Source organism: Ruditapes philippinarum, unplaced genomic scaffold, assembly GCF_026571515.1.
Source record: "Ruditapes philippinarum isolate M1 unplaced genomic scaffold, ASM2657151v2 ctg5680_1_1_1_1, whole genome shotgun sequence".
NCBI lineage: Eukaryota > Metazoa > Mollusca > Bivalvia > Venerida > Veneridae > Ruditapes > Ruditapes philippinarum.
This window is the reverse complement of record NW_026863310.1, coordinates 5,013-17,632: the sequence shown is the minus strand read 5'-3', so window position 1 is coordinate 17,632 and position 12,620 is coordinate 5,013. Positions and strand designations below refer to the sequence as shown.

Below are 12,620 nucleotides of genomic sequence, written 5' to 3'. Positions count from 1 at the left end.
ATGAAAAATTTTTTTTAAGTAGCAAAAAAAGGGTTTTTTTAAATTTCCCAATATAAAATACAAAGGCACATATCATTGTACTTATTGCAAAAAAGCAAAATAAGCAAACGCTGGTTCAGCTATTTGGAGAGTGGATATATTTTCCTGAATTGTGTTTATTTATTTATTTATTTAATTTTATTGGTACTTTTTTAGATTAAACATGTTGCTATTTGGTTTTAAAAATGTCAATAAGCCAAGGGAGATAAATGTTACCGAGTATTTCATGAGGACTAAAACATTTGTTTCCCTTTGATTTATTACAGTTATTCGGTGGTTAGTTAATTTAGTCCAAAAAAAAGCTAACCCTTCTATAAGGGGATTTCAAAAAACTGCCTACATTTCAATGCGTGGATCATTTTTCTTTTTCCTTTTTCTTGGGGATTTGGACCCCCAAACCGTGAAACCCTTTGGGTTTATAGAAAAAGGGCAGACCAGGGATATGGAAACCCTTTTTTTTTTTAAAATTTAAAGTGTGTAATTCAGTACTGAACTTTTAAAATATGTTGTTTTTCAAATAGAGGGATTAATAAGTTTTGGTTCTGAAATTTTTTGTATGATTATTTTTTTTGAGTGCCTATGGAGTTATGCTTTATTTATAGGGTAAAATTTTGACGTTTCTGCTATTTAACGGTTCTATTGAGTGAAATGTTTGTTAAAGGTACTTTATTTTCAGTGGATGTATTTTTATTAAAGGTAAATGGAAGTATTTTATTAATAGGGTACAAGGGAGTGTATTTTTTATTTATAGGGTAAATGTAGGTATTTTAGCTCACCGGCAATGCTCGGGGTGAGCTATTGTGATGGCCCTGTGTCCGTCGTCGTCGTGTGCGTCGGCGTCGTAAAATTTGAACATTAACAACATCTCCTCTGAAACAAGACTCACACAACCAAACTTTACAAAATGTCCTTGGGTGGTCCCTTTCAAAGTTTTTTCAAAAGGTTCCGGTCTTTTGCATATGTAGGTCATAGGCCAGAAAAGGATTTCAAAAAACACAAAATTAAAAAAATATTCTTGTCTGAAAGTAATGGCCAAGTTGTTTTTGGTATTGGTATCATTATGGGTCTCAAACCAAAGTTGTTAAAATTTTTGTCCCTATTTCAAAATTTGCCCCCCCCGGGGGGGGTATAGGTTTTTCCTTATTGTATATAGTAAAATCAAAAAAAATTTCTTCTCTTTTTGGCAAAGGCTCAATAATATTTGGCATGAAACTTGGGTGTAGTAGCCCTCTATAAAGATTTTTTCAATAAGGGCCCCTGGGGTAAACTTTGGGCCCCGCCCGGGGCCCTTTTTTTCTTTAATACAAAAAGTAAAACTTAAAAAATTTTTTGGTCTGAAAGAAAATGCCCTAGAGCTTTGTATTTTGGTCTAGGGTATCTCTGAGGTCCAGTCCAAAGTTGTACAATTTGCCCCTATGTCAAATTGGCCCCCCCCCGGGGGGGCATAGGTTTTTTAATATTTTATTAGAAAAACATAAAAAAAATCTTTTTCTTGAATTGGAAAAGGCAAGGTAAAATTTTGACATGAACATTGGGTGGTAGACCTCACCAAGATTTTTCAAATAATGGCCCCCGGGTAAAATTGGGCCCCGCCTCGGGGGTCATTGATTTTTATTATATACATTAGTGAAAACTTGAAAAAAACTTCTGGTCTGAAAATAAAAAGCCCAGAGCTTTTATTGGTCTATGGTTCATTTTAGGGTTAAAAAATTTTTTTCCTAGAATTAAAATCGGGCCCCGCCACCCGGGGGCATTGATTTTTCCCCATATGCATTAGTAAAAACTAAAAAATTTTTTTTAAAAAAACCCCAAAAAGCTAGAGCTAAGATATTTAGCATGAAAATCTTCTAAAGGATGTCAATTTTTTCAAATAAAACCCGGGTTTAAAAATTGGGCCCCCCCCCCCAAGGGGGTCATGATTTTCCCTTTTCTATCGTAAAAAAATTAAAAAATTTTTTTTAAAAACCCCCAAAAGCTAGCAAGATATTTAGCATAAACATTTCTAATGAGTTCTTCAGTTTTTTAAATTTAAAACCCTGGGGTCAAAATTGGCCCCCCCCCAGGGGGTCATTGATTTTCCCTATATGCAAATATAAAAAATTATAAATTTCTTTAAAGAACCCCAAAGAGCTAGAGCTAAGATATTTACCCTGAAACATTTTCCAGTAGGTTTTCAATTTTTCAAAAAAAAAGCCCGGGTCAAAATTGGCCCCGCCCCGGGGGGAAATTATTTTCCTTTTATGTGTTAGCAAAAAAATTAAAAATTGCTAAAAACCAAATAGCTAGAGTTTAGATATAAGCATGAAACTCTCTAGTGAGTGTCAAATGGGGTCAAAACTTTCCCCGCCCCAGGGGGTCATGCTTTTAACTATTGTTAAGTTAAATCTTAAAAATAGTGTATAGTTAAATTTAAAAAAAATCTTTTTTAAAAAACTCAAAAGAGCCCAAACCCTTAGATGTTTGCATGAAATATCTTCTAAAGGGGGGTCTACCAAGTTTGTTTTAAAAAAAGCCCCGGGGGTTTTAAAATGACCCGCTCTGGGGCCTAAATACAGGTGAGCGACCTTCAGGGCCATCATGGCCCCCTTGTTCTATTTATGGTACAATGAATGTTTTTTCTATTTATAGGGTACAATGGAGTGTATTTTTCTATTTATAGGTTTTCAATGGAGTGTATTTTTTTTATTTATAGGTTACAATGGAGTGTATTTTCTATTATAAAGGGGACAATGGTTTTATTTTTATTTAATAGGGTACAATGGAGTGTATTTTTCTATTTATAGGTTACAATGGAGTGTATTTTTCTATTTATAGGGTAAATGGAGTGTATTTTTTATTAATAGGGTACAATGGAGTGTATTTTCTATTTATAGGGTACAATGAAGTGATTTTTCTATTTATAGGGTACAATGGAATGTATTTTTTATTAATAGGGTACAATGGAGTGTACTTTTCTATTTATATGTTTCAATGGAGTGTATTTTTCTATTTATAGGGTACAATGGAATGTATTTCTATTTATAGGGTACAATGGAGTGTACTTTTCTATTTATATGTTTCAATGGAGTGTATTTTTCTATTTATAGGGTACAATGGAGTGTATTTTTCTATTTATAGGGTACAATGGAATGTATTGTTCTATTTATAGGGTACAATGGAGAGTATTTTTCTATTTATAGGGTACAGTGGAGTGTATTTTTCTATTTATAGGGTACAATTGGGGTGTATTTTTCTATTTATAGGGTACAATGGAATGTATTTTTCTATTTATAGGGTACAATGGAATGTATTTTTCTATTTATAGGTTACAATGAAGTGTATTTTTCTATTTATAGGGTACAATGGAGTGTATTTTAGCAGCTGCAATATCTGGCGTTTTATTTGCTTTGTTTGCCGGACAACCTTTAAACATCCTGGGAAGTACCGGACCAATGCTTGTCCTGGAGGGAATTCTTTACCGATTCTGCAAGTATGAATCTCAAAACTAGATCTTTGAAAATATTTAAGATGAAAGATTTTGTGCTCTGTAGTTTAAAAAGCTTATTTCTTGTATTTGTTTACAGTATTGATTAAATGTGCATGGTCATACAATATACAAATGTACATCAATAAATTTACAATTATAAGCGTATGTGAACGTTACATAAGAAGAATAACAACTCTTATAATATTTACATATAGATAAGGAATATAAATGTCACTGTGTAGAGTTGTTTACCTTCTGTGTGTTTGAGCAAGGCAAAGGTATTTCGAGGATCCCGGTATTTCGAGGAACCCGGTATTTCGAGGAACCCGAGTTTGAGTCCTAGTCAAGCTGCATTTTTTCACTCTTGGCATAATTACTTTAAAAAACCATTGGTCTGTTTGAGGTTGCTTGAATTTCAAAACGTTTACTCCCTCATTGTATTTGCTGTTTCATAGGCTCGAGATAAGAAGTATTTGGTCACTTGCAGAAAAATTAGTAATTACTGTTTAGTTACCCAGGAATGCCGTTCGGTTGGATCTATCGCTGAGAATGCGTGAAAAAAACGTCGTTAAAAACAGAAGAAAAAAACCACAAATAAATCATCATTCTGTGTTTTATTAATTTATTGACCAGGTGCGGGAGTTTCTATTATTCCGTGTTTTAATTATTTCAGGGATCAGGAGTGGGATTTTCTACCATTTCGTGTCTGGGTAGGATTTTGGACCGGTTTCTTCATTCTCCTGATAGTTGCGCTTGACCTTAGTGCACTTGTTCGATACATCACCAGATTTACAGAAGAAAGTTTCGCCTGTCTGATTGCCCTGATATTTATCGTGTCTGCTTTTAAGAAAACATTTGGTATCGAGCACACTAAACCCGTGCATTTTAACCCTCCATCAGTTAAACCAGGATGCTTCTGTTTGCTAGGTGGAAATTCCACGATGAACGTGTCGGAAAATTATCTGACGTCAACCACGTCATTGCTAAATGCTGACGTCACGTCAACCACTCTTCCACAATCAATGTCGAGTGTAACATCACTGCTGTCGAATGTAACCCAATCACCAAATGTGAGCACGACGGAAAAGTATAAGCCAAGTTCAGCTTTAGAAGCCGAGTGTTTGACTCTTGGTGGCTACATGCAAGGAGTATGCGATGAAAAATATGTCCCGGATGTGTTCTTCTTTTCATTGATCTTATTTTTCGGGACGTTTTTCCTTGCTACTGTCCTCGTGCACTTCAGACACAGTCTATTCTTCCCGACGTTTGTAAGCATTTCTCATTCTTCTTACTCGTAAACTAACGAAATAAACTAATGACTTGATACATGTATAGAAATATATTGTTGTTCTGTCATGGTAACTAGATAGACAATGTTTTACAACTGTTTATAACCTTTATAGAAGTTGCTATTTGATATCATAATAAGAATAATATTTGCTCAATGTAACGTAAAATCTTGTACACTATAGTTTTCTACGTATTCACTAGTACATTCATTTTAAGTCTTATTTTCATGACAAAGATAATCATATTAAATATCTAGATATGTAGTAAGACAATGGTAATTATAACCACGACAATAATGTTGTTGACAAATATTTTCTAGGTTCGACAAAATGTCAGTGACTTTGCTGTTCTAATCTCAATTATTGTAATGGTGAGTGTAGATGCCACGTTAGGTCTACCAACACCAAAACTACTGGTTCCCGAAGAGTTCAAGGTAAATACGAATATTCGCTTATATTGTCTTTTTTTAGTCATTATATAAATGCATTCAGCGCTGAACTTTTGTATTATAGTTTTAAAGATGGCTATAAATTAATGACAGCTTACAATTATTTTCAAATATTTATTTTTCTATTAAGTTTTTATTTTATTTCTCTTTTTTCCTTTTTCAATTTAGCCGACAAAGCCTGGGCGTCCATGGTTTATCAACCCAATTAGTGAGAAGAATCCCTGGTGGTTAATGATACTATCTGCTGTTCCAGCTATGTTAGCAACCATTCTTATATTCATGGATCAACAAATTACTGCTGTTATTGTAAACAGGAGAGAAAATAAACTGAAGGTAAATTGAGTTATATGCCTGATTTTGTGAACACAATGCACAATACTTAGTCCTTGATACTGTTACAGTCAAGAACCAAAAATGTCCTGATAATTACCAGCAAAACTATTATTTTAATCCTTATTTGCAAACTTATTGCCCTTTGTTCTTTTTCCTTATCCGTTGCATAACTTAAAAACTAATGTTTGGAATTCAATGCAACTTCAATGGTCAAGCGCAATGAGACGAAGTACAGTGCTCAAGAACCAGTACTCTATCTGGACTTATGACAGAGTTATTTAATAAAACTTCATCAACGGTCAACCACTGTGAAAGAAAATGCAACGTACAAGAATCACAACTATCTTTTATTGCCCACAACCATAACTCAATATTCAATTCTTTTACAATGTATTCTTTTACTAGTAACTTACTTATTTCCGAAGCAGTCTTGCGGGGATATTAATCACATTTATTGATAGCTCTCGTTTTGTATGATGTACATGTATGTAGATAAGGATTATAATTTATTGTGTATGATAAACGTGTATTATAATTTATTGTTTATGATATACGTGTATTATAATTTATTGTTTATGATATACGCGAATTAAAATTTATTTTGTATCATGTACGTGCATTATAATTTATTTTGTATGATAAACGTGTATTATGATTTATTGTATCTGATATACGCATATTATAATTTATTCTTTATGATTTAGTTGTACTATAATTGAGTGTGTATCATTTAGGTGTATTATAGTTTATTGTGAATGATTTACGCGCATTATAATTTATTGTATATGATATACGTGTATTATAATTTATTTTGTATCATGTACGTGTATTATAATTTATTTTGTATGAAATACTTATAGTATAATTTATTCTGTATGATTTACGTGCATTATAAGTTATTGTTTATGATTTAGGTGTATTATAATTTATTGTTAATGATTTAGGTGTATTACAGATTATTGTGTATGATTTACGTGTATTATAATTTATTGTGTATGATTTAGGTGTATATAATTTATTGTTAATGATTTAGGTGTATTATAATTTATTGTTTATGCTTAAGGTGTATGATTTAAGTGGTGTATTATAATTTATTGTGAATGATTTAGGTGTATTATAATTTATTTTGTATGATATACGTGTATTATAATTTATTGTTTATGATCTAGGTGTATAATTTAAGTGGTGAATTATAATTTATTGTGAATGATTTAGGTGTATTATGATTTATTTTGTATGATTTACGTGTATAATTTAAGTGGTGTATTATAATTTATTGTGTGTGATAAACGTGCATTATAATTTATTTTGTATGATATACGTGTATTATAATTTATTGTGCATGATATACGTGCATTTTAAGTTATTGAGTATTATATATGTGTTTTATGATTTATTTTGTATGACTACGTGTATAATTTAAGTGGTGTATTATAATTTATTGTGTATGATAAACGTGTATTATAATTTATTGTGTATGATAAACGTGTTTTATAATTTATTGTGTATGATATACGTATATTTATAAACGTCATTTTGATATAGAGGATAGCATAGAAGTACAGAGATATTGCGTTCCTATGGTAATGACATGTTATGTCTTAATTTCTCTGGTTACGACCAGGATTCAAGTCAAATGCGAAAAGAAAATCTGAATAACCTCAAGTTGTTTACAAACTTTTACTTATTTTTTCTTGGGTAACTTATGACTGTATAAGGGCCATCCTTACTTTCTGTGTAGGTGACTTGAAAATTATGTGTGATACATGAAGAAAACATTTACATATAAATGCAATATACATAGGATTGTTGTTATAAACTAAAACAAATGTTGTTTTTCATCTACAGAAAGGTTCTGGTTACCATCTAGACATGCTGGTGGTGGGAGTTCTTGTTGTTGTTCACGGTTTATTGGGGTTACCATGGTATGTTGCCGCTACTGTTACAGCACTTGCTCATATTATGAGCTTGAGGAAGGTTTCCGAATGTACGGCTCCCGGCGAAAAGCCGACTTTCCTCGGTGTTAGGTACGGCATAAACAGAATTTTCTTGAACGACTTAATAATAATACTAATAATAATAATAATAATTATAATTATAATAATTATAATAGTAATAGTTATAAATAATGATAATAATAATAATATGAACCACCAGGCCACCGCTTTTTAAGGACTCGATTTCACAGTCACCTTTACCTCTTGTCTGCCGATTATATATAAATATTTCATACAAGAAATGAGAGGTTTATATGATTTTGAAGAATTTGTTTTTCGACAAAAATTTCTTAGAAAGTTAAAACTACAGGAAATAAAAGCAGAATAAAACATTAATATAGATGATATTTTTTGTTTAAGGGAACAGCGTGTGACAGCGTTTCTTGTTGGTGTTTTTAGTGGATTAGCAGTACTAATAACGTCTGTTCTCCGAGTAAGTGACTGGTTATTCTTTATTTGAGAATTACACTCTATGTATAAAAATGACACTTTGCTACAATTATAACAATCTGGTTTGCAAGTTAATCTTAAATTACGTTAGGATTCATAAAATACACCATGTGATAATATTGTATTAAATATAATATTATTAGACCATTCAGGAAAATGTTGCGATGCAAAAAAGCAAGTCAGTCACATATACACATGAATACGATTTTACTCGGACGAGATTTAAACCTGACTTATCAATATGAAAATGATATAATACAGTAGATACATAACCAAAATATATGATTTAGTAAAATTGTTAGTTTTTATCTGTGTTAGACATATATCAACTGACTATATGAAAATTCTAAAGAGTGAAAATATCATAAATAATGTTCAAGTGTTTTAGCTTAAACAGTACATGCCCATAAATAAAACATGAAGATTATAAATTTCTACCCGTCCTATAGGTGAACCATTAAGACAATGCACCAGGTGTTGGTAGGAAAAAGTTGTAAAACATATAATTTATTGAATTATTTACAAATGAGATAAAATACTGACAATATAGTTTTATTTTTAGTATATTCCTATGCCTGTACTCTACGGTGTGTTCTTGTTTATGGGCGTGGCCCCTCTTTCCGGGATGCAGGTTGGTGCAGATTTTTTTTAATTTTACAGTTTAAAACTGGTTAAAAAGCGGCACCCCCAAATTGTAGTAAAAACTATTAAAGGTATGATTAAAGGAAAATGAAGTGAATAAGTATTCAAAGTAGAGATAACATTTGAATTATTATCATAATTTATCATTTTATCATAAAAATTGTTTTATATTAGTAAGCTCGGTGTAATAGGTTGACAATTTATGTCTACATAACTTACAATTATAAATCTCTACGATTTAAGTGCAGACTTACTTTCCTAATAATTACAATCTCCTTATAACTCTTTGAAAAAGTGCTCTAAAGCGTTGTTTCTTAGCTATGTGACATCGAATCCGAGTCACGAAATGCGAGTTGAAAGTAAACAAATTTATGGTGTCGTGATAGCATGTTTTGTCACGTGATCTATTGCTTGTTATTTACAGCTGTGTCAGAGAGTTTTGTTGATATTTATGCCGGCCAAGTACCAGCCAGATTACTCTTACATCCGGAACGTGCCAATAAAGCGCGTGCACCTCTTCACATTGTTCCAAGTAGTATGTTTGGCAGGACTTTGGGTGATAAAAAGCGTTCAAAGCATTTCTATCGCCTTCCCATTAATGGTTTGTTACAAATTTGTTTATTTAACATAAAGATAGCTCATTTTACACTAAAATAAGTCCTGTATGTTTTTTTATATTTTATTTCTCAGTTTGTTTTAATCATAAAGCTTATAAATACGCTATAAGTAATAAAATATTACTGGTTTGCGATATGTCAAATAGCTGCCATTCTAGTTTTTGTCATGTTAGAAATCCTCATGTTATTTAACATCTTGTAAAGAGAACTGCTAAACTAGTTTACGACAAGCAAAATAAGTTATTAGTTTACGTCATGTACGGAAGGTGTAAGTCTAGTTTAGGTCTTTCATGGAAGTTATCAAGCTATTTGATGCCATATCATACAATTTAATATCAAATCATGAAGCTGTTATGTTAGTTAATGCCATGAAAAGAACTCTCATGATAATTGACGCCATGTAAAGAACTCTCATGATAATTGACGTCATGTAAAAAACTCCCGTTGAAATTGATGTCTTGCAAATAATTTATGATAATTAACGTCATGTAAAGAAATCTCATGATGATTGACGTCATGTAAAGAACTCTTATGATTATTGACGTCATTCAAAGAACTCTCATGAATATAATTCCAACCACTTAATTGATGTTTTTCAATGTTCTTTCTTGGTTTCAGGTGCTAATAATTTGCTTTGTGCGTAAAGGACTTGATCACGTGTTCACTCAGCGAGAATTGAAATGGTTAGACGATATATTGCCTGCTACACAGGTTAAGACAGGAGAGTCTGAAATGGAAAAAACAGAAGAACCTATTCTGATAAAAGTAACTGTAAGTTTGATGTTTAAGTCACAATAAGTTTAGATAAAAGTTCCGATAAGTTGAAAATATTAGACTCGCTTAGTTTAAAGTGACAGGCACGGTAAGTTTAAAATAAAATAGAAAGATGTTATTATATTCTCACGCAAAGTAAATCGTGAAACAATTGATGCAGTGAACTGTACGGTCTGAGAAAATAAAGTTTGTAAAACTATAAAAATGTTGAATTCAAGGGTCGGGACAATGACTGAGGTTTCTTTGAAATAGTAAAATCCGTTACTTTTAAATAAACAATAAGAAATGGTAGATTTAATCCAACTTACATGCTTTTCAATGTGTTTTCTTTCAATATCCAGACTGAAGATGGTGAATGGCCCGAGCCTCCTAGGAGCAAAATTCCGATTGTACGGACGCTGTCTGCCCCAGAGAAAGAATCCGGTACGGAGAATGGTGACTTACCGAGCAGAGAGGCGCTTAAACCAAGGATGAGCCTTACTTTCGTCTGTAAAACAGACATTGATAGAATAAAAGCCATGACACCAGAAGTCGTTACTAACAGAAGGCAATCCCTTGCCCTGGCAGTAGGCCGAAAACGTTCAATACAGACAAGTGACGGCGGAGGTACAGGATATAGCGCAGATCGTCGTAAATTTTCGTCACCGCTTATGATTGCGCGTAAACTTTCCGTAGAAGCGTACGCAAGTCCATTCGGAAATATTCCGCCAACTATAGACGAACATAATAAGCTGAACAAAATGTTGTCTCTACCAGCAACAATTGCAGACGAGAATGAAAATGAAAACGACTCTGACGAATCAAATAAAGACAAGTGATGAATGTGATCACGTGCTCAATGTTTTATATCTCTTATACAAACAATACAACCATATTTATACAAGATTTTATCATATATAAACTTATATTATATACGCAATGATTGATATAAAGGATCATATTAAAGATAACATGCAAGAAAGGGAAAAATGGAATAGCCTGATAATTGCTATATAGACGGAAGTTGAAATGTTCGGTAGTTTAAATGATCATGAGCTAAGAGATTCTAACACAATGTTCACCATCATGATACTGAGTGTTACATGCATAATCAAGGTCCTTATATGCAAGGTCATAAAAACAAAATATAAAGATTTTGTTCAGAGCATAATTTGCAGGGAGGTATTGCAGTACTGCTTGATGCAAATGTTCACCAACATGAGCCTAAGTGTTTCGCGCTTGACCTAGGTCAGTAGGTTAAAGGTTATAGTCACACCTACAGGTCAACAAAATAAAATTTCCACAGCATTTTTGAGAAGCTAGTTATCTCTGCGATGTGAAAAGTTCAGTACCCCGTTTGAACGAAAAAATGTGTTTATTAACAAACAAATTCTGAAGATCAAACTACATTTATAAATATGAAGGCAATTGTCCCCATTTTTCTACCTAATTTGTAGCTAGCCGGCAAATACAAAATGTATTACTTTCATATCTATATTAAACTTCTTACATTATTTAAGGTTCATTCGTCTGATATCTATGTTTTAGAAAGGTAAGATTTCATCATCGTTTGAAGGCACATGACGACGAGAAACTTACGTATATGTATTAAAGACATTGCAAGACGAGGATTTTTGATTTTTGCACCCTTGGAGAGAAGTCGCATTTTGAAATTGTCAAACGTTAGATAGGAGTTGGACATACCCACTGCTATTTCGTGGACAACTGAAAAAACCCACACTGTATGTGGCCGGTAATGCTAGGACAGACAATAGTGTAATTTTGGATCACCCCCCCCCCACCCTCCACCAACGCTATCTCTGACTTGTGGATTTAAGTTGGGTGAGGGATTCGAGGCTAATATTGTTGTTTGTCAGTACGGTCTATTGTACCAGTCTGACAAGCGACTTCCACGTAATCTACTCGTACAGTATATTTTGAAACTGTACATTTCTCTATAGCCTGTCAAGACTCAACATATATACAGGCTGGTCTGACACTATTTACTGGTGACTTTGTATCAAATAGTGGAACGGTTAATTCTGAGGAAAGACGAAAATACGTAACACAAAATAAATAGTTGTGTAATAATGTGATCACGATAAATTTTTATCAGAGACAGTTTTTATATTAGTATACTGATTTCCCGTTTCGGCGTTTTTGCACAGTAGGCCTACAAAATTTCCACAATTTCAAAGCTTGCAAATAGTGAATGAATGCTGTTTGATTATTCTTTTATTTATTTATTTATTGTTTTGTTTTAAAGACAGACGTGAGTTTACCGTTAGTATGACATACTTATTGCAGCACAGTTATATTATGTACAGTATCGGTAAAAGATAAATCGGTAACAAAATATGTAAAATACTGAACAAAACTGTGACTTTTTAATTTTCTTTAAAGCGTCTTTAAATCTCAGAAGTAAATTAATTGATTGGTTTTCTTTTGGCCGGAAGGTCAAAGATAGCCTACGAAAGTGTCAGCACTTATTTCCAGTAGGGTCCTCACCTCAGCAGATATTATATACAGCTATGAGATACAAGGGAATCTGGGAACCAGTTCCTAACTCTCATTGAATAGATCCT

At 32.7% G+C, this 12,620-nt stretch overlaps 1 protein-coding gene across 1 annotated transcript in view; it reads left to right on the top strand.

The window, feature by feature from the left end:
• LOC132721795 (electrogenic sodium bicarbonate cotransporter 4-like) overlaps window positions 1-11,531 on the top strand; it is a 32,987-nt gene extending 21,456 nt beyond the window's left edge. The window contains exons 10-19 of the mRNA XM_060706171.1: window positions 3,375-3,508; window positions 4,179-4,773; window positions 5,115-5,228; window positions 5,412-5,576; window positions 7,425-7,603; window positions 7,934-8,006; window positions 8,586-8,654; window positions 9,090-9,266; window positions 9,901-10,053; window positions 10,398-11,531. Of these exons, the coding sequence (XP_060562154.1) occupies window positions 3,375-3,508; window positions 4,179-4,773; window positions 5,115-5,228; window positions 5,412-5,576; window positions 7,425-7,603; window positions 7,934-8,006; window positions 8,586-8,654; window positions 9,090-9,266; window positions 9,901-10,053; window positions 10,398-10,874 (2,136 nt within the window). The 3' untranslated portion in view covers window positions 10,875-11,531. The remainder of the gene's footprint in view (window positions 1-3,374; window positions 3,509-4,178; window positions 4,774-5,114; window positions 5,229-5,411; window positions 5,577-7,424; window positions 7,604-7,933; window positions 8,007-8,585; window positions 8,655-9,089; window positions 9,267-9,900; window positions 10,054-10,397) is intronic.
• Window positions 11,532-12,620: the final 1,089 nt, after the last annotated feature.